The 21514-nt window shown below is 35.4% G+C and overlaps 2 protein-coding genes across 3 annotated transcripts in view; one reads left to right on the top strand and one right to left on the bottom strand.

The window, feature by feature from the left end:
• Nucleotides 1-4236, top strand: part of LOC118194879 (actinia tenebrosa protease inhibitors-like) — a 34468-nt gene extending 30232 nt beyond the window's left edge. For both annotated transcript variants that reach the window (XM_035366089.2, XM_035366088.2), the window contains 2 exons: nucleotides 492-659; nucleotides 3595-4236. In XM_035366089.2, the coding sequence (XP_035221980.1) occupies nucleotides 492-659; nucleotides 3595-3782 (356 nt within the window). In that variant the 3' untranslated portion in view covers nucleotides 3783-4236. The remainder of the gene's footprint in view (nucleotides 1-491; nucleotides 660-3594) is intronic.
• A 5579-nt stretch (nucleotides 4237-9815) lies between these two features.
• The window catches only part of LOC118194880 (papilin-like), a 130465-nt gene continuing 118766 nt past the window's right edge, over nucleotides 9816-21514 (bottom strand). Inside the window, exons 10-13 of the mRNA XM_085814414.1 lie at nucleotides 19798-19998; nucleotides 16129-16314; nucleotides 14697-14873; nucleotides 9816-9883 (exon numbers count right to left, since the gene is read on the bottom strand). Of these exons, the coding sequence (XP_085670540.1) occupies nucleotides 9879-9883; nucleotides 14697-14873; nucleotides 16129-16314; nucleotides 19798-19998 (569 nt within the window). The 3' untranslated portion in view covers nucleotides 9816-9878. The remainder of the gene's footprint in view (nucleotides 9884-14696; nucleotides 14874-16128; nucleotides 16315-19797; nucleotides 19999-21514) is intronic.

Raw genomic sequence — 21514 nt, 5'->3', positions numbered from 1 at the left:
TCCTTCGTCGCTGCCTCTGTAACTTGGAGCTGGTTTAAGATAGTTATCATTTTTGTGTTCAGGGTTATTCGGCGAAATGTTTTTCAGCTTGTCAAAATGCTAGATTGTTTCACGTTGTTTCACGATTGCCCCAGTCAGTAAATGACATTTTTCAGATTAACGTGTTTTAGGCTTTCAACAACTGTTTTGTTATTTTCAACATCTCCTAAATATTCAAGAACCTGCGTCGGTAGTTTTAGGTTTTAGGTTTGGTTTAAATCATTGCTAAACCCAAAATCTACAGATTGTCTACCTTTTCGAGCTAGACTACTTTAACGACTCGTTTTTATTGCATTGAGCACAGATAGCACGGAGCCTCGGTTAATCAAAACTCTAATCGGAGTTCTACTGTATATTTGTTTAGCTCTAGATAAAATATTTTGAGTAAAGCTTTCAATACATGCTGTACATTTTTAGTTTTCTGATTGAATTATTACTTACTATGTTATTAGCTCCTTCTGTTTGTGAGCAAGAGAAAAAAGTAGGACCGTGTAAAGGCAACTTCCGTCGTTTCTATTTCAACCGACTGACCAGACAGTGTGAATCATTCTTCTACGGAGGTTGTAGAGGAAATGGCAATAACTTCTTATCCAAGGCTCAGTGCGAATCTTCATGTAGTGGTAAGACCACCGCCTTTATTTTCTAGTTTCAGTTACATTCTGCTAAACTTAAAGTTAAATGCTAAATTGAAATCATCTTGTCCTTTGAGCGAGAAGAAAAAAATTCAGAGCTTCGAAAAGCAATTAGACATCGTAGTTATTATCTGGCCTTTATTTTCGTAACCGTAGGTCGAGACATAAACTAATAATTAGAAAACATTTTTAAAAAACTATATTATATTGATTCAAATGGCACAGCAGGCAAGAAGGCAGATTTTTCGGTGTACAAAACTAAAAGTTTCCGTCTGGTCCACTAAGCAGAAAGACACTGAAGGTGCAGAAAGGCTTAATTCACTATTCTGCTAAGTTTCAAATGTGAACAAATATGTTTACTATGGAATAAAAAATTAGGCTTAGCAGAATTTAAATAACTTTTAAATTGGTGATAATTCTATAACTATTTCATGCAGATTAGCTAAAGGCCAAAAAAAAAACTTAACTGCAACATACTAACCACATAATTCAATCATTTTTAAACAAAAAAATGCACAATTTACAAGCATATAAGAATAAAAAACCGAGCCCACGGAGCCGAGTAACAGAGTGGGTATATATACTTTTGGTGTGGCCGATAGCAGCCTAAAAGGAAGGTGCACAGCCTGTCTTATATGTAAAATTTCAACGTTCTTCTAAGGCTACTCGTTTCTGAGTTATGCGAGATACATACATACATACGTACGTACGTACGTACGTACAGAAACCATGAGAAAATCTCTTCTGAATCCATTTTAAATCAGTTTTATAATTTGCTTGGGTAAAAAGTATTCTTCATCCTGTCCTTACGTACAGATGTCATGCAAAAAACATCGTTAAATTGCATTCGAAAGCTGTGAAAATGGATATTTTAGTTGAAATATGATATCCGGAATTTTTTTTGAATACAATATTTCATTTACTTCGTACAAAGAAGTAAAAATTACAAATTAAAAACATTAGTAAACCATAAAGTGTGTCTTTGAATGCTATTTTAGGGGTGGAAATCTTCTACAAATGTTTTATTTATTTATTAACCGAGCCCTTCCGCGCAAATTCAAAATGACGCAAGTCTGTGTTTTATTTTATAAGGCGTACATATTTCATTTGATTTTATGTACCTTTTACTTTAAAACGTATTTATAACGCGTACAAAACTTTCCTAAATATGAGTATAGGAACCAGAGGATCTTAGAAAAATACGGATTCCGCAGCTTCTGCGAAACTTATTTCATTAAACTTTAAAATGACAAAACATGAATGCATGAGTCATTTTAAACATTTTCGTAAGTGGAATTATATACACTCATCGCCATAATAATTTGCGCACCAAGAAAGAGTTGTCAGAATGAAACGAAATTTTATATATGTAAGGACTACTTTGATATAAGTAAGTTATTAGAAAATCAAAGAGAAAAAGGTCATTTATTGTAGAAAAAAAGCACACATGAACGGAAAATTTAGTACTCTGTTGGACCACCTCTAACATGATTTCACGATGCTATACGAGCAGCATTGAGGCATATAAGTTCCGTATGGTGTTCTGAGACATCTCGTTACACAGTTGTTGTAAAAGCGTCTTTAGTTCGGCCAGTCTCGTAGTCTGTCCAACTTGCCGTCCCAAATGATCCGAGATATGCTCGATTGGAGACAAATCTGGGCATCGAACAGGCCAGGTAAGGGTGTTAATGTGGCAGAGGAAGTCTTGTGAGATCCGTGTTGTGTGTGGCCGATCAGTCCCTTGTGGAAAACAAGCTTCTGAGAGCCCTGCCATGAGTGGCAACACATGTGGCTGAAGAATGTCGTGGACGTACCGCTGGTCTGTCATTGTGACATGGATTAATATTAGGGGTGACCGTGTATCTTAAGCAATGACACCTCATACCATCACACCAACTGTGGAAACGATGTGTCGCTATAAAGCGAAGGCAGGATTGAGACGTTCACCACGAGGCCTCCACACACGAAAACGATTGCCATCACTGGTCAAATTAAATCTAGATTCGTCGCTGAAGATGACCTGGTTCCATTCCGTTAAAGTCCAACCCTGACGTGTGCTCGACACCGCTCCAAACGGAGGCGTCGGTGGGTGGGTGTCATTGGCAGCACACGTAATGGGCTCCACGATACCAGATGTCCTTCAACGAGGCGCCTTGCGATGGTTCGGGAAGACACAGGGGCCCGTAATGAAGTTGCTACCTGTGTCTGGATAGCGGCTGTACGCGTGCGTGTCGTATGATGTGACGGTCTTCTCGACGACTGGTCTGCCGTGGGCGCCCTGAGACTGGTCGCCGTGTACATGACGTCTCTTCTGTCCATTGGTTCCCACACCTCCTCACAGTAAAATCAGAACGGCCTACCCGACGAGATACTCACCGAGCTGACCACCCAGCTTCCATCACCGCGATGATTCTTTCCCTCTCGAACTCTGACCAGCTGCTGATATTGGCTTCGATGGCGGCGTAACGGCATGTCTATCTCAGCATTTCCCTAGCAAAAGATTAAGTACAGTCAAACAAGCTCTGCTTACCTATTTTAAACTCCAAGAAGAACGAAGATCAATGCCTTCTAGTGGCATTGAGCAATGCGCAATTTCACTGCATTTCTTAATCTTTGAATATCTACCTGATACGTAACTTCATGCCAAGTTTTGTTACGATCGCAAAATTATTTTGCGCAAATTTTTATGGCAATGATTATATTTGCGACTAACGGCTGCGAAAATAAAGGTCGGGTAAAGACTTTAATGACTTTTGTGGACAAGGTGTAGTATTAATTGTATACATCCTATGATTTCTTGATATTTTTTCAAGTCAAAGATTTAAAACTTAAGGAATAATGTCTTGAATTGGCTGTTGAATTCTATCATTTACGAATCAATATTTTAATGTTGAATGATATTTGCAATTCTTGTTTCTTACAGTTTGTCCAGAAAATCAACATTACGATTCATGCGGAAGTGCGTGTCCTTTGACTTGCAAGAATTATAGGAACCCACCTACGCATTGCATTTTCATGTGCAGTCCTGGTTGCCACTGCGATGCCGGACACGTCAGAGACGATGATGAAAGATGCGTAAGACCCGAAAACTGCTCAAACCAAATCAATTGAAAAAAATATCCCCTGAAAATTTATGAGATTTTAAGTTTCTACGAACTTTAAAAATGCTCACACATGGCAAAGTGTAAGAAATGAATGGTAAAGCAAGTTTACAGATGAGGGAATTTAAAATATACTGCGGTTCTATTCTGTTTTATTAAATTCTTGTTTTATAGAGACAGTATTTGTGGCAGGAAAACAAAATTCTACAAGGTCCAAGCAGTGAGACCTGGTTCTACACGCTATTTAGTTTTTGATGCTTTAATCTCTTCTGAAGCACCAAAATGGCAGTGGATGTGTATTATTTGGCAGTGGATATGGCAAAATGTCAGTGGATATGTGAATATAATTAGTGAAATCGTTTCTAAACCTGATTTAATTCAAATTTCTTCTACCGATACTCTCATGTTCCATATAAAGGACTGAAATATTTTTTTAAATAAAGAAGCATTTATTATTCTGTTAATTTATGTTTATTATTTCTTTTTATTTATAAATAAAAAAAAATTCCGAAGCCATTGCTAATTCTAAAAAAGTAAATATTTCGTAGTACAGCGGTTCCCAACCTGTGGAACCTATTTATCCCTGAATGTATGCGATGGCGTAGAAGGGAGTACACGATAAAAACTAACAAAAAATGGCATAAAAACGAAAAGTATGTAGGAGCTACTTTTATATTTATACTCTTATACGCCCTCGCTTGGCCCTCGCCCTCGCTTGGTGCATATAAGAGTAGTACCGTATTGTAAACATTTCGGATAAAAAAAAATTTCAAAATTTTTTGTCACTGAATTAAAGGAAAATTAATTGTGTGGATTTCCAGTGTAACTGACGCTGACCAAAATGTCTACGAAATACAATGTAATTTGCAGCAATCAGCCCTACTAGCTCCATTTATGTTGCTCGAATCCTTAATCATGATTTATGGCCATCCCTTTCCGTTTTGTCATAACGAGTCGTGTAAAAGCTAAAAATACTTTTAACATTGAGTTAATCATCAAATGAGTTAAGCAGTCATTACATTTATATTGCCTCCGTAACTTTTCGAACGTCATTCAGTGTGGAGTTTCGTTTTTAATTAATTTTTATTCTTTTAAAGCTCTTCAGTGTAATATTTGTTTAAATAAAAATCTGATGTATACACCACATGACTTCCTTGTACGGAGTATTAACTTATACGCATTTTTCTTCCATTTTGTTTAAACTTATTGGATTGAATTAAATCTACTTCGCCGACAGCGCATAACCCACAATAGAATAAATACATTCTTTAAAATTCATTCTATTTGTTTACCATAGCGACACTCTGGCATTAGGTTCACTTAACAGTATTATATTTTGTTCATATTATAACTCAGAATGCACAAAATTTATGTCATTTAAAGAATTATCTAATCGTTGCCACATGTTCTATTCAAATACTATAGTAAAGTTAGAACGATGTATAAAAAAAATTAAGCAAACAAAACAAAAAAAGAAACAGTTTTTCACCGACGATTAAGTATTTCAGATTCAATTAATTCAGTTCTCACTTCGCGACAAGGAACAAATACATAAAAACTCAAAATATCTGTATTAAAAATTACGAAGTAAATCTGAAACACGTATTTCCTCGAATAAATTCCAGAATGGATTAAACATGATTTAATCCGCAATAATAAAAGGCGTTATCTCTGTCGTTTGGAAGCTTATAATTGGATTGGCAACAAATCCGCTATTTTGGCAAGTTTGAAATGCAAACAAACATGTCTGCCATCGCAAAATTATTAGGCTTAGCTGCACTTAAACAACTTTTAAATTGTTGATAACTCTACAAATATTGCATGCAGATTTACTAAAGGCATAAAAACCTTAACCGGAAGATAACACTCCATAATACGACGACGAGATGTGTGAGGCCGAAGCATAACTCACGTCTCTCTGCTATTTTATATTTTTCCTAAATTGGATGAGAAGATATGTTCCATTTTCTAAAACGTGCATGATTTAGTGATAAGTATTTTGGATGGAAATTAATCTGTCGTGATGCGAGACCAAAGGTAAACCTACATCGAATGTCTGAACTGTGTCGTTCCCAAATTGTGTAGACCTGTTTCGTAAACCTCGGGAGAAGCCGACCATGTGCTCAAAGAAATAGAAATGTATGATAAAAGAAGGGTCCTGTCGTTTAGAATACAACCACTTCTCATAAAATAGTGAAATTAGAAATCAGTATTGAGCACTGTACCACCGATGTTCTTAGATTAATAAGTCGGACTCTCTATTTGCAAAATAGACGGTACTCGTGACATGCATGTTTCACGTATCAGTTTTGTGTTTCTAAGATCTTCATGATGATTTTCGTATTATGTGTTATAGATTAATATTCAAGAGAAGTTGTTTTTTGATGGAATAAATGTGTGATTAAATAATTCTACAAGTCTCATGCATGGGGGATATTGGGCAAGTCAACCATTTTTTTATTCCTATTATTAAATTGTCAAAGCAATGTGCTCCACTAATTTTCAGGCTAGCTAATTTTATGCAGACATGATTTATATTTGATACTCCTAGTATCACACCAGATTAGGAAGTCACATCTTCAACACCACAGTTTCTTTTTAAACCTAATGGCCCATCAAGTAAAAGATGGGTTTTAAAGATCCATGGTTCAGGACAAGGCAAGTCATGGCCTCTATTACTGTTCCCCACCCAATAGGCCGATTTAAGTCAAGTTTAAAGAAATCCTAGAATTTTAAAAGGCAGTTGGGTCAATTTTGATGAAATAACTAATAGGGAACTCGGAGAAGATAATTTTGATGATCCACTTCCTCTAGAAAACTTAGTTTGTAACCTAGCAAACGGAATTTTGTTTTGTGCAAAGGAATACATACCAAGCGGTAGAGTCAGAGGCTATAAGTGCTTCTGGTCCCCTAAACTGGAGAAACATAAAGAGAAACGGGACAGACTCAGAATAAAAGCTAACCTCACTAAAAGGCAGTCTGATGCTGTCACATGGCGAAAGCAGGCTAGCTTTGTAAAAAAGCTGTATTACAGGCCAAATGTAAATTCTTTGAAGATTTTATTTCACAAATTGATTATATAAATAACAGCTTAAAAGGTTTTAAGTTTATTTCTGATATCCAAAATCGCAAACCCTCGTGTAGAAAGAACCCGATTTCTCCTGGAAATAAATTGCTATCTTCAGATAAGGCCATTGTAAACGCCTTTGGAGAGTCATATTCCCATTTCCAGCGAAAGGGAAAATATGCAAAAGAAAAGTCAAGGAAGATTAATGTTGATTGGAAAAAGTTAATCAAAATACAGAATGCAGGGGAGGAACCTACGTCGGAGGCTATCTTTGATGCTCCATTTAGTGCAAAGATCTTGAACTTGCACTTACACGTCTTGAAATGAAGAAATCTCCTGATGTGGATTATATCCATACAGAGTGCCTTATCAATTTGAGGTGTGAGGCAAGAAAAACAGTATTGAATGTTTTTTTAAATAAGTATGGGAATCAGTTCAGATTCCGACACATTGGAGAAAAGCTATTATTATTCCAGTTCTAAGGAAAAATAAGAGCCCCGGAAAGCTAAAAAGCTATAGGCCCATTTTGCTTACGAGTAATGCTTGCGAAAACTATGGAAAGACTTGAGGTAAACAGTTTGAAGTGATATCTTGAGAAATATAGTATTTTAGCTCTAGAACAGGTTGGTTTCCGAAGGAGTAGGTTAACGTGTGATCAGTTAACAGAACTCAGCCAGTTTATGAAGGATGCTTTGGTTGTCAGAAACATTTTGACAGCTGTTTATATTTATTTTCAAGGAGCTTTTGATTCTGTCTGGAGGGAAAAGTTCTACCAGAAGCTCCTGAGTATTGATATTTCATCAAATTATTTAATTGGATTAGGCTTTTCACAAGCCAGAAGACATGCAGGGAAAAGTTTGAAGATTCCTTCTCCAAATGTTTAAATTTACAAACTGAGCTTCCCCATGGAGCAGTTAGTAGCTTCACCTCGTTTAATATATATATATAATCATAGATATATTTTCTTCTCTTAAATCAACAGTTGGTATTAATTGTCTATTATTTGCTGATGATTTGGTAATTTGGACCGAGGCACCAAAACATGGTGCAAGAAACCTTATTGGAAGTCGATTAAATAAGGCCCTGCAGGTGCTCTCGAGTTGGTGTGAAGAAAATAATATGACTGTAAATTTGGAAAAAACAGCTTCACGGTCTTTTTCTCTAACCCATGAAATTTTTAGCCCAGAGTTAAAGTATCAAGATACTTTGATTATCAATACGGACAACTTTACTTATCTGGGAGTGACTTTTGATAATAAATTAAACTGGAAGCTTCGTGTTAAGCAGCTTACCGAATAGACTTAGTATTCTTACGCGTTTAGCAGGATGAAACTGGGAGAGGAGGAGCTCTCGGTCCACTCTTAACATTACATTTAATACTTTTATCCTGCCTTTAATGGCGTGTTCTTGTGAAGCTTTTATCACAGCCCTACAATCCGGGGTTAATAAACTTGAAGTGATGCAAAACCAAGCTCCTCGCTTGATTACAGGAGCTGTGAAGTCTACACCTATCGATGCGATGTTATTGTTGACAGGAAATAAACCTTACTGGATATTATGAAAATGAGGGCCTTGGTTCTCTATCAAAAACTTCTACGGATGGAGTATTCCTACTGGAAGAACTAAGTAGTCGATCTGAAGAAATAAAAAATCCAATATGGATTTATTCAAAAAGCCCTGGACATTAAAAAAGATCTTGAGATTCCAGGTAATATACAACTACTCTAGACAACCAGAAACCATTTTAAGGAGATTAATGTCCAAGTAAATCTAGACCTTGTGAAAATGAACCATAGAAAGGGAGATGTTACACCAAGTGTTTTGAAATGTTCTCGCTTTGGCGATAATTTCGGCTAGATATCCACCTACTTAGAGGCTGCACATTTTCACTGATGGTTTTCAGTTTCACTGTCTATCATTTTAAAGTTTGGGGTGGTGTGTTTTCGAATCTTTTTTCTTTTTACGCCTCTGCAGGATACATTGGTTCCTCTTTTAATAGTGGAGTAGTAGCCATATGTATAGCCCTAAATCAATTATTAGCTATCCTTTACAAGTTGGGGGGGTAAAAGTTGTAATTGTTTCTGATTCTCACGTAGCCATTCAATCAATTAGCTCTGTTGAACACCTATTAAGACCTGAAATTTTGCGATGTCAAGAATTCCTGAGAACTCTCACTTTAAAGAGGAAACAAATCCCTCTCCAGGGGGTGCTTGGCCACTGTGGCGTTTGGGGCAATGAACAAGCGGACTTCCTTGCAAAAAGAGGTGCCATCTTACTGCAGCATCCTAATACAGCTATTTCTTGTTGGAGGATTTAACTGTTTTTAAAACAATTATTTATATCTGATATCTTACGAGATCTTAAAAGTCGTATAGCCTTAAAACGTTGAATTTTAAGTCCTTCTCATATTCCCGATAGTCCAAGACGCAAAGTAAGTTTGTCTACAGGACATGATTTTCTTGCCACCCATCTGCACCGCATAGGCACTTCAAGCGATCTTATTTGCCCACTTTGTTATTTTGGAGAAGAAATACATAGGAACTACATGCTCCGATGTGGGGTTCTTCGTGGTCTTATAGAAGAATCGAGATACTGGGAGGCAAAAACGCTCTTTACGCAATGACGTCGGTCTTTGTGTTCTTAACTCTATTGTTTGTAACCTCTGCGTTTATAAGATTATAGTTCCTTGTACCTTTTTGCCTATCCATTGGAAATAAGAAAAGAAAAAATATTTAAGTCGAATATGCAACAATAGTATAATAGTATTATTTTAACACACAGCTTTAAGTGTATTGATTCTTCTTCCTCTCTCATGTACTACTGATTGTCACTCAATAAGCAATAAGAAAAGAACAGACTACCGATATATATTTCACTCATTGCTTTTGATGTAGAGTAAAAGATACAAATGCGTCTTGTTTCATAAAATTGAATCATTCTTAAGGATATCTATAACAACACAATAACGAATACACATTAAAAAGTATGAAAATTTTTATTCTGCTATTTTACATTAATTTCTGCGCACCCTGGATTCTTTTATGCTGGAAAAGAAAAAAAATAATTAAGAAACGTATAAATAAATTAAGTATCACAGTTATTTATATGTAACTTGGAGTCTTCTCTAGAATTCGTTGAAAACCTTTATTGACTTTAGCATTTATTTGAGAGATAATGTTTTAATATTTGTACTACTTTCTTTTCTTTAGCATTTTTTCAAAGCTAATATGTTTTACAAAAATCGTACAAATATTGCAGGTGTTTAACTTTTTTTTTAATTTCGCGACTGAAAGCTCTTACAAATGCCTCGTTGCCTTTGGCGATATTAGAAAATTGCGCATTCCTGACTGGGCAATTAAGTCTGCCAATGTGAACAATTCAGTGAGTGGACGTTAAATGTCAAAGATCGAGGAGGCAAACGAAAGAGGTTGCAACAAATTACTGACCATTAATCGTCAATAATTTGTCATTACTTCATTCAGTCGTCTCCTGGAGTTTCGACATTTGGAATATATATATATTCGGCTAAGACCCTGTTCTAGATATGTGCATCTAGGCATTGCATTACAAGCAGTTGCAACAATGAGGCTTTTCGGCTAGTAGGTGCCGAAAAGCCCAACAGTGGGACTAGCCCCAACAGTGGGGACCCCCAGTGGGTCCTCACTGTTCTGGAATAGAAAGAAAGAATCCCAGGAGGCTGCTGCAAGGAGCCACGAATTAGTTGAATAAGAGAGTAGCCCATTTGTATACAGAGGTCTATACTGAGGTGCGGTTGAGTTTGTAATCCAATGATTTTACTTTCGTTACAACTAGTGGGTCCGCGAATCCATTTTTACTGGCATTTTAATATAAACGACTTACCAGGATAAACTGAAGTCTTGTGGATTCTTCTCAATGAGAGTAAAGTGGTGAATCCATACCTAATTTACATTTTCATACACATTTCAGCTTAAAGGACTTGTCATATATTACAGCACCACTGGTGTTATTTAATCTCGATCCTCATATTTTGACCCCTATCACGTTTGAAAAAAAAAAGGATTTTACTACTAAATGTTATCCATCTATATTAATTTTAAGAAAATAATATAGAATATATATATATATATATATATATGTCTGCAATTAACCCACTGTCGAGAAAATTCTAAAGATAGACTGTTTTTAAATATTTTTAATATTTTTACTGTTAAATTTTGCTTGGCGTAAGGGAGAAGAAAATGTTGTTTAATAAATACACCTTAAAAAAACGTTCTGTAAGGACTAAAAGTCTGAATATTTATATGATGAACTGAAGAAAGACTGAAAAAAAATTAATAGCAACACTTAACACTACATCGGAATTTCTAAATATATGATGCTTTTGAACATTTTATGATTTTTCTGTTAAATTTTGTGCTGAAATTATGTTTAATTCATTAAAATTAAATTATGTTTAATCATGAAGTTAAAAAGACAAAAAAAAGGTCATCTGTTACGAAAACTGAACACTGTTATGATGAACTAAGAAAAGACTAAAATATATAGAAATGTGTATGTCAACGCTTAACACTGTATCGGAATCCTACACATATGCATTCTAAACATTTAAGAATACTGTAATTTAACTTCAGAGTATTATGTAGCGTCAATGAGAACAAAAAGAAGTTAAGTAATAAAGTGAAGGAAACAAAGAAAAAGGATGTTACATGGAGTGAATGTAAGAGCGGATTGTTAACATGGAAGCTTAGCGAGAGTTTAAAATCCTTATCAAACTTTTTGTTTCATCTGACTTCTGAGTCAGATGAAACAAAAAGTTCGATAAGGTTTATCTTCTGAGAAATCACTTCTGAGAAAATCATTCTGAGTTTTAGCACACTCCATAATTTTCTAAAGCATTGTTAAATGACATTTTATTATATTTATTACAGTGTAACGACTTAACTAGTGAAAGGAAAGAAAAGAAAAGCTCTTAAAATTTGGCGTTCAGGGAGGTCAGTCATGAAAGCAGGCTAATAAAAATCATGTGATAGTTCGGATCTGGAACAAAGGATGAAGAATCATAAATTCCTTTCCTTTTACGTTTATACAAGTCATCCCAAATGGTACATACAGTGTTTAGTACCGCTGCATATCATATCGTTGGACATGGATTCAAATTAGAAGACATGTAAGAATATAGTGCCTTTACCGTATGAAAGCACTTGTAAGGTTCATCCTAAGTTTTCAACAGTTATCTTTAATTAAAGCTACTTTATCTTTCCTACTTTCAGCTTACAGTTCCCCACCAGAATGTGTTTTTGGAATCGCGGTTAATGAAAATAAAGGGTGTCCGCCGATAACATCGCGGCAAAAACATCGTGGACGAAAACGTCGCGGAGAAAACAACGCAAGGTGAAAACATCGTGCTACAAAACATCGTGGGAGAAAACATCGCAAAGAGAAAACATCGCAGTTCTAAAACATCGTGGTACAAAACATCGTCGTCGAAAATAAAGCAGTTCAAAAACATCGCAGTTTAAAAACATCGTCGTCGAAAATATCGTGGTAAAAAATAAAGTATCTACAAATCATCGCATGACGATAACATCGCAGACATGCTTTTTTCAGGTTTTAATAATTGTAAATGGATATTCCCATAATGATTTGTGAGCGCAAGGTGTAAAGAAGGATAAATTTTACTTTCACATATTTTATTAACTAATAAATTTTTGCTGGAAACGTAAGAAGGAAACTTAAGCATAGAAAATTAAATGTAACTTATAGATTATACTTTTCATGAAATATTACCAGTAAAAACTTTATAAAAATGATTTATTAATGGCCCTTGTTAGTTAACTATGTCGGTTTAAAATTCTATTAAGTGCTATAAGTTGCATTAATTTTTTATGCTTAATTTTCCTTTTTATTTTCTCAGCAAAAATTTATTAATTAATTAAAAATATGCAAGTAAAAATTATCCTTCTTTCCATCTTGCGCTCACAAATCATTATGGGAATATCCATTTACACTTATTAAAGCATGTCTGAAAAAAGCATGTCTGCGATGTTATCGTCATGCGATGATTTGTAGATACTTTATTTTTTACCACGATATTTTCGACGACGATGTTTTTAAACTGCGATGTTTTTGAACCGCTTTATTTTCGACGACGATGTTTTGTACCACGATGTTTTAGAACTGCGATGTTTTCTCCCACGATGTTTTGTAGCACGACGTTTTCGCCTTGCGTTGTTTTCTCCGCGACATTTTCGTGTGCGATGTTTTTGCCGCGATGTTTTCGGCTGTAACCAAATAAAGAAGAGCGGTATTTAAGCCGAAGTTCCACTGACTTCATTAGAGAGCCAATGATTCTTACTAGCGCGCGTTTGCCTTGTGGCTACACTCTCTTTACGTTCAGCCGTATTTCAGGCCCTTGATTGCTTCGCCAGTTTAGTTGATATTTAGGGACCGACTACTTAGAATTCTGATAGCTTCGGCTATATCTTTTGTGTAGTTTTATTTCTCAGTACTCTTGAGTTCAAGAACAAGTGGAGGCTTTTCTGTACGCCCTGAGAAAGGAGCCGACTGTTGAATTCTTATTTTGAGAAATAAAGGGTAATTAACCCTTCTTGAGTTTACGTTTCTCTTCCTGAACTAAAACGAATTATTCGCTTATCAGATCATAAGGTTCCTGCACACTTAACTGTTATATATTAAGGTTGGAACGACACACACTTAAAGTCCTCTTGAAGGTGTTTTTGTGGTAGACGAAGAGGTGTGAGCCACCCTGGAGGCCGTCCTCCAAGGAATTCTATCTCAAAATTAGGAGGGAAATGTTCAAAACTATAAACAGATTTTTTAAGGTTTTGGGGCAATAAAGTATTTTTGTGGGCAATAGTGTATGTGTTTGTGTATATATATATATATACTAGAAAGCCCGTCGGTCATACGAAATGACCACTGTTCTAGATATTCTAAATTGTAATTAAAATGATTTGTGCAAAGGTGTCTGCTAATTCAAAGTGAATTACCCACGGCAGGTGGCGAGGACGCTCCTTTGCTTACTGCCCATGGGGGTTCACCCTTCTACTTGCTTAATTGCTTAAAGTAGAGTGCAAAGAAGGAAACCACTGGCGGTACATTTCGTAAGAGCCACCGCTAGCTCAATAAATAAAGGTGATTTAAATAATAAAATGTTAATTCACGTGTCAAAGATCTCTTTGTACAAAACATTTCTTGCGTAGATCTTTCTATCATTTTTAATCTCGCCTTGCTCAGGACAATCCAGTATTTTTAATTTTACATTTTTTACATTATTTCACGAACTCTTGAACAGGCAACATAAAGTTGACCGTGTCCAAATGCAGGCTGAGGTAAAAAAATGCCAACACGCTTAAGCGTTTGGTCCTGAGACTTATGGATGGTCATAGCAAAAGCAAGTTTTACAGGAAATTGTCTACGTCTCAATTGAAACGGCAACTCTGTGTGGTGGCAACTTCACCCCCATTGTCTAGTACAGTTACGCAAGCAACCAATAAGCTATCGGCGACAAACAGACACTTAAGCTGCATATAATAAAGATATTAATTTATTTCATTTTATTTGTTTTTTCATCGTTGCCGGTTGCATATTTCCGAATTCTACTCGTATTATATATAGATGTTAAATTTATTTATTAAATGTTAAAGGTATGTGCTCTTGTATTTTTAATTTTTCCGGCTTAGCTTTCTCATAATATTCGCCACGCACTGCACTGCACGGGGAATAAAACAATTTACAGTTACGTAAGCAACGAATAAACTATCGGCGAAGAACACTTAAGCCGCATATATATAAGAAATATGTGTGTATGTATATGTATGTATATGTCTATATGTACAGCTACCATTCAGTTACCTTTGCATACAGCTTCACAGTCTTCCTTGTCCAAGAAGTTGTTGCTATTTCCCTGACAGCCACCGTAGATGAAAGGCTCGCATTCTCCCGTCTGCTTGTTGTAATAAAATCTTCGGAAAGCGGCCTTGCAGGGTCCTGTCTCTTTTTCTTGATCGCAGGCTGACATCGAGGCTAAAGCTTGGAACAGATGATGTTTAATTAGAACAGATAGTATTCGGGAAAAAGCAACAGTTTTAAAGTGTACTGCACGTTAAACTGTAGAGAGATTTTTGATGCTGAGAGACGTGAAAAATAAGCTCTGCCCTAGCTGGGACTCGAGCCTCAGACCTATGGCCGCCGCCGAGTGTGCTGACCATTACACCACGAAGGTATGGTAAGAAGGCGGGAGAACTAATTCATATACTTCCCCTTTTAAAGGGCGACTGGTGATTACGGGACCCAATCACCAAATCCTGGTGGTGGAGAATCATCATCCACCACCTTTCTAGTTCGGGCGCCACTGTAGAGACATTAGGATTTCTGATGCTTAGAGATGTGAAAATGATCAGTGCCCTCGCCGGAAATCGAAGCTCAGATCTCTCGAATACGCGCCGAGTGTGCCGGCCATTACACCACGAAGGCGTGCTAAGAAGACGGGAGAAATACCTTATAAAAGTACTCTACTCTTCTAAAAAAACACTCTGTTCAAACGATTGTTTTTAATGAAAAAAAATAATAATTCGCGTAAAGTAAACTTCAAATACTTCAGGAAAGTACCTCTCTGCAGTTTAATGATAAATTCAGTTATATTGACAGTTATTTGAGCATAATAATTAGCACGGGAAAGCAAAATTTAAGTTTTAATGTAACTGATTCCACCTTATTATTGTTACAGCGGTGAACGTAATGGAACTTATAGTGCTTCAAGTGAAAGTAGAAAGTAGTCAGCTGGTGACGAGAAGATAAATTTTTGCATACCTCAAGGAAGGGAGTGGAGATGGCGTCATTAACGATATTACTTCGCAAGAAGACTTCGGAACTTGCTACTAATTCCAAATTGAAGGGCAAATTATTGCAAGTAATAACACTGGCATCCGAAAGATGAAATATGTGACTTTTATCCCAAAAATAAAGAAGCTTCCAGTTCATTTTGTTTAACATATCAGACGTATTCATTTACTTTGAATTTTAAAGGCTTGTGGGTTTGGTCCTCTGTACGAAAATTCGCAGCTAAAAGGAATTTCATAAATGTTCATTAATTTAATTGTAAAGATCCCTCTTTCCCTACAGCGTGCTTGCACGGTGTAATTGGAAGCAAGTTCGGCTAGCACTTGGGAAATCCGGAATTCACGTCTCTACGAGAGCACAGCTTATTTTTCATGTTTTGCTCTGAAATAAATTTAATGACTTCACAGTTTTGCACACATTTTTAAATTAAGGTTTTATTACTTACCACCGCATTTGTTGTAGCATTCTTCTTCTGTGACGAAATTGTTTCGGTTTCCTCCACATCCACCATAGATGAAGGTCTTGCACATACCGGCCTTCTGATCATAGTAATAACGACGTATGTAAGCACGGCATACTCCAGTCTCAGGGGCTTTGTCGCAGTCTGGACGGTCCAGAGCTAGTCCCAGAACTAAATAAGATAAGATTTGCACAGTTATATTTAATCCAAAAAAATTTACTTTTTTTAGCCTGATGTAGTACGTTAAGTATTAAGACGTAACTATAATTTCGAAAAAAAAAAATTAAAAATATTTTTTTAATATTTGAATGAATTCAGATTTTAACGGGTCCAAGCGGGTTTGTTAAGCTTTTTTAAACTCTCGCTGGGCTCGCAGTCTCCCAGTCTACTTTTACATTCACTCCTGCTAACCCATTTTCTTTTTTTGCCATTTTAGCTTTATTATTAAGCATCATTTTGGGGCTAATAATTCTTATAAGTGAGTATTATTTCTCAGTTCTTTCTCCCTCAAAGTTTCAATATTAAATTGCAGAGCAAAGAATGCAGTCAAGTTCTACAGGAAACAGTATCACAAAGCAGTTAAAACGTTTCATTTGCTTTTGCAATTCATGAATAGTTAACGACATAGTTTCGCAAAATTTCACGAGCAAATTTAGAAGTGAGATAGAAAATCCTGATATGAAATATGCTTACTAGAGATGTGCAAATCGCTTACGAATTGATTCAAAGAGCCGATTCCGTTTACTGAGGAAACGAAAGCTGATTTTTTAAAAAAGAGAGGTAGATCTTTCACTCACCGATAGCTTTTATAGGAAGTGGCCATTCAAGTTCGATTCCCATTTTAAGGAAGAAAGAATGTTTATGTTTCCATACTAAAAGTGAGCATAAATTTTGTCATTTCCCAACTTCAAAAAGTTGGGAAATGACAAAATTTAACTTTTAATTTAATGGCAACTTTTAATTTATTAATTTTATTATTTATTAATTTTTTAATTTATTTATTAATTTTTAATTATTAATTTTATTATTTATTAATTTTTTAATTTATTTATTAATTTTTAATTATTAATTTAATGGCAACTTTTAATTTAGAATTTTATACGTCCATATAGAAATGAGTTTTAAGGGAAAATACAAGTTCAAAGAAGCTAGTTTAGAAAATTAGAGATTTGATTGAGTCGCCTTATCCCACGATTCTCTCGATTCTTTCCGCTTTTCGGTCCACCTTAGTCACCATTCTTGATTCATTCTCCCTTTAAGATCTTATTCATCAAGGCTATTGTGAGCAAGCGATGAGTCATAAAATAGAAACAGTGAGTAGAGTAGTTCTGATCTGATCCAATAAATATGGTTTTGCCCACTTCTAATTTGACATACGAAAGGAGGACAAGGAACGGGTAGGCGGCGATGTACAACATCATCGCTGCAATTCAAACCTAAGGTTTCTTCACTGAAGTTTACTACGTTGTGCAGTAAATGTACATTTTTAAGGAACGCTGAGTTGACAAACATGGAGTTGATGTTAATGGAAGAGCCGTTGTAAGAATATACCGTAAAATGTACCTAACCAGATACATAATACATCGTGGATGTCAGGCAAGCCTCACTGCAAGGTTAGTTTAAAATATATGAATACCATAAAGCACATGACTGCTATCTGCCTAAGGGAAAGCATATTTTAATGGAGGACTTCCTAAGGGAAACTAGCTTTTTTCACCTTATATCGGGATAACTTCCAAAACTAACTCTGCACCCGCTCCGTTTGCATAGGTCAGAACCCGAGTGGAACTCCCAGTATTCAGCGGTCATAACCGCTCGGCGATTGGTGAGCGACCGCATAAGTGTGAATGTGGAACCTTTGAACACTTCCTATGAATCGTAGCCCCTGTATCTGCTAGCTATTGTTCCAAATGGCGTCTCGGTGCCGTGCTGTAAGGATATTCTGTAAATGGTATAGTCCAGATGGGCTCTGCTACTCTATCCCATTCTGGTGGCTCTTGGTGATCGTGGGGGATTTGGCAAGGGGAAAACTAGCACCTTTTAGAAATTAGAGGAGATACAGCGGCGTGCAGTTCATCTTGCTTTAAATTTCTGATTCTAAAAGAAATCGGTGATTCAGTGCAATGCAAATAATAATAAAAAAAATAAATAAAGATACATTACGCTCAAAGGGGCTTTTTTTAACGCTTTGTGTGTTACCTTTATTTATTAAATATCATGTTCTTCGCACTTAAGCCATAAAATTCAATTCAACGACAATACCGCAAGAGAATTTTAAAAGGAACATATCTTTAGATGTTCCAATACACAGTCTCGCGCGCTGGAGATAATTTTTCCCCTGTACGTAGTGTTGTCATTGCTCGCTTTGAAATTGTTAGGTTCTTCAATCAAAATTTCGTTAAAGTGTTACAAATTATGAAATCGATCATAAAACAAATTCCAAATTAGGGTGTCCAGATGCCCCTATTCGGTGGAAGATTACGTTATTCAAAATTACCGTTGGCTCCAGGTACCGTTGTTTTATCACAATGCGAGAAACATATACACGTTTATGCAGATTCGTCATTATTTAATTTCTTTAAATATAACACAGGGGAATAATATTCGGTGGCAAGAATTTGAAAAGTGAACCGACATTTATTATGAATCAACGGAAAATGCCAAAAAGAAATTAATAGCTCTTCCGAGGGCTAATTAAATACAGATAATAATATAAATAAGGATTTTATTATTCGATTGAGTTAATAAAAAATAATTCTTTTTTTTTTTTTTTTTTTTTTTTTTTTTTTAGTCCAAAGGGATTTCAGTCCCGAAGGACTATTGCTTTCGTTTTGGCATTTTGCATCGGACTCATAAACGTCGGTTCACTTTTCAAACTGTTGCCACAAAATGTTAGAGTCCTGCATTATATTTGAAGAAATTAAATAATGAAAAATCTGCATAAATGATTGTCTATTTCTCGCATTGTGATAAAAGAATGGTACATAGAGACATCGAATTTTGAATGACGAAATCCTACTGCGAATATGGGCATCTGAAATCCCAAATTTGGAATTTGTTTTATTATAGATTTTATATTTTGTAAAACTTTAACGAATTTTTGATTTACAAACTCAATGCTTTAAAAGCGAGAAATGGCAACGTTATATAGAAAAAAAATACTTTTATCTCCAGCTCGCGAGATTGTGTATATCGAAAATTCTAAAGATATGCTTAATTTAACATTATTTTGCGATATTGCTCTTGAACTGAATTTTATGGTTTAAGTGCAAAGAACATGATATTTAATAAATAAAGGTAACACTCAAAACGTTAAAAAAACGCCCCTTTGGACGTAATTTAAAATCTAAAACATTTCAGATTTTTTTTTTTTTTTTTTTTTTTTTTTTGCTTGCTTCAAATTTATAGGCATGCGCCGCAAGCATCGCATGTCCTAAGACGACTCCTTACATACTTCATTCATAGAAAGTTGCATATACAAATGAATTACTATACGGAAGAATTAGCTTAAATTTCAGTTACAGTTTTTGTAAAATTTACAACGCTTTATTCTTTAAAAGTACTTTAAGGGACGCTTTTTAAAATGCCAAAATTCATAATGTAAAAAATGTTTTCTAAAAATAATGTTAAAATGGAAATATTCATGCAGTTTACCTCCTCCGGCGCCGCAAGTTCGCTCACATTCCCGCAATGTCTTGAAGTTGTTTTCGTTTCCTCTGCAGCCACCGTAGACAAACTTCTTGCACTGTCCTGATTCACTATCAAAGTAATATCTGTGGAACAAAGCTCGGCAAGGCCCAGTGACGGCTGGTAATTCGCACACACCAGCAGATTTGGTTTGCGCCAAGGTGACATCTATAAAATACAATAAATAAAGAAATCTGTAACCTTGTCTTAAAACCTGTTTAATTACTTCCTTGTGCGAAGTAAAAAGGAAGTATTGTAATCGCGAAAAGTTTCAGGCAGCATATTTCAAAGAAAATATCCATTTTGACCGATATCGAATGCAATTTAACGATGTTTTTGCGTGATATCTGTACGGAAGGACAGAACAAAAGACTCGTTTCCTCCAAAAAAATTATAAAACTGCATTAAAATTAATTCTGAAAAGAATTTTTCGTGGCGTCTGTACGAACGTATGTACGTACGTACGTATCTCGCATAGCTCCAAAACGAGTAGCCTCAGAACGTTGAAATTTTGTATATAGGACTGCTATAACATGTAGATGTGCACCACGTATTTTGGTTGCAATCGGCCGCACCAAACGTATATAAATATATTTATATATATATCCACTCTGTTACCCGGCTCGGTGATCTCAGTTTCTTTACTCTTATATGTTTGTAAATTTTACATTTTTTGCTTTAAAAATGATTGCATTATGTTGTTTTTATCTTCCGGTTAAGGTTTTTATGCCTTTAGTAAATCTGTGTGCAATATTTTTAGAATTATTAACAATTTTAAAGTTGTCTAAGTGCCGCTAAGCCTTTTTTTATGGCGGCCATTGATGTTTACATTTGAAACAGGAGACTAGTGGATTGGTTGCCAATCTAGAGAAACTTAGCTTCGCAACAACAAAGATAACGCATTCTTTTATTATTGCCAATTAAATCATGCTTAATTCTTTCTGGAATTTTTTGGAGGAAATAAGTGTTTCAGATTTACTTCGTAATTTTTAATATAGATATTTCGAGTTTTTATGTATTTTTGCCTACTCGGGAAGTGAGAACTGAATTAATTAAATGAGAAATACTCAATCGTCTGTGAAAAACCGTTTCTTTTTTGTTTTGTTTGCGTAATTTCTTTTATACATAATTCTACCTTTATTATAGTATTTGAATAGACATGTGGCAACGATTAGATAATTCTATTCTTTAAATGATATAAATTTTGTGCATTATAGTTATAATATGAACGAAATATATAAGTTAACTGTTATATAATTATTAATACTGTTAAGTGAATCTAGCCCCAGAGTGTCGCTATGGGAAACAAATGCTAGAGTGAATTTTAAAGAATGCATTTATTCTATTGTGTTTTATGCGCTGTCGGCGAAGTATATTTAATTCAATCCAATAAGTTTAAATGAAATGAAAGAAAAATGCGTATAATTTAATATTCCGTACGAGGAAGTCATGTGGTGTACACATCAGATTTTTTTATATTGCTATTCCGCTTGCTGAGCTACTTCGAATAAAACTGACCGAGATAGACGTAATGAACTCGAGGACGGCGAGTTGAAATTTTAATAATTACTGAAGTTTAATCTGTGTTTACCGATTCCAGCCCTGTTTCGCCTTATACCGAATAAAAGATTAGATAAATTGCTGGAGAAACTGTAAGGTTTGATCTTTCTAGAACGAATCAAAT

This window comes from Stegodyphus dumicola, chromosome 4 (assembly GCF_044657685.1).
Source record: "Stegodyphus dumicola isolate Sdum_Otavi_A_Nest chromosome 4, ASM4465768v1".
NCBI lineage: Eukaryota > Metazoa > Arthropoda > Arachnida > Araneae > Eresidae > Stegodyphus > Stegodyphus dumicola.
Note: the sequence above shows the minus strand (reverse complement) of the source record. Positions and strands in the feature narration are given on the sequence as shown.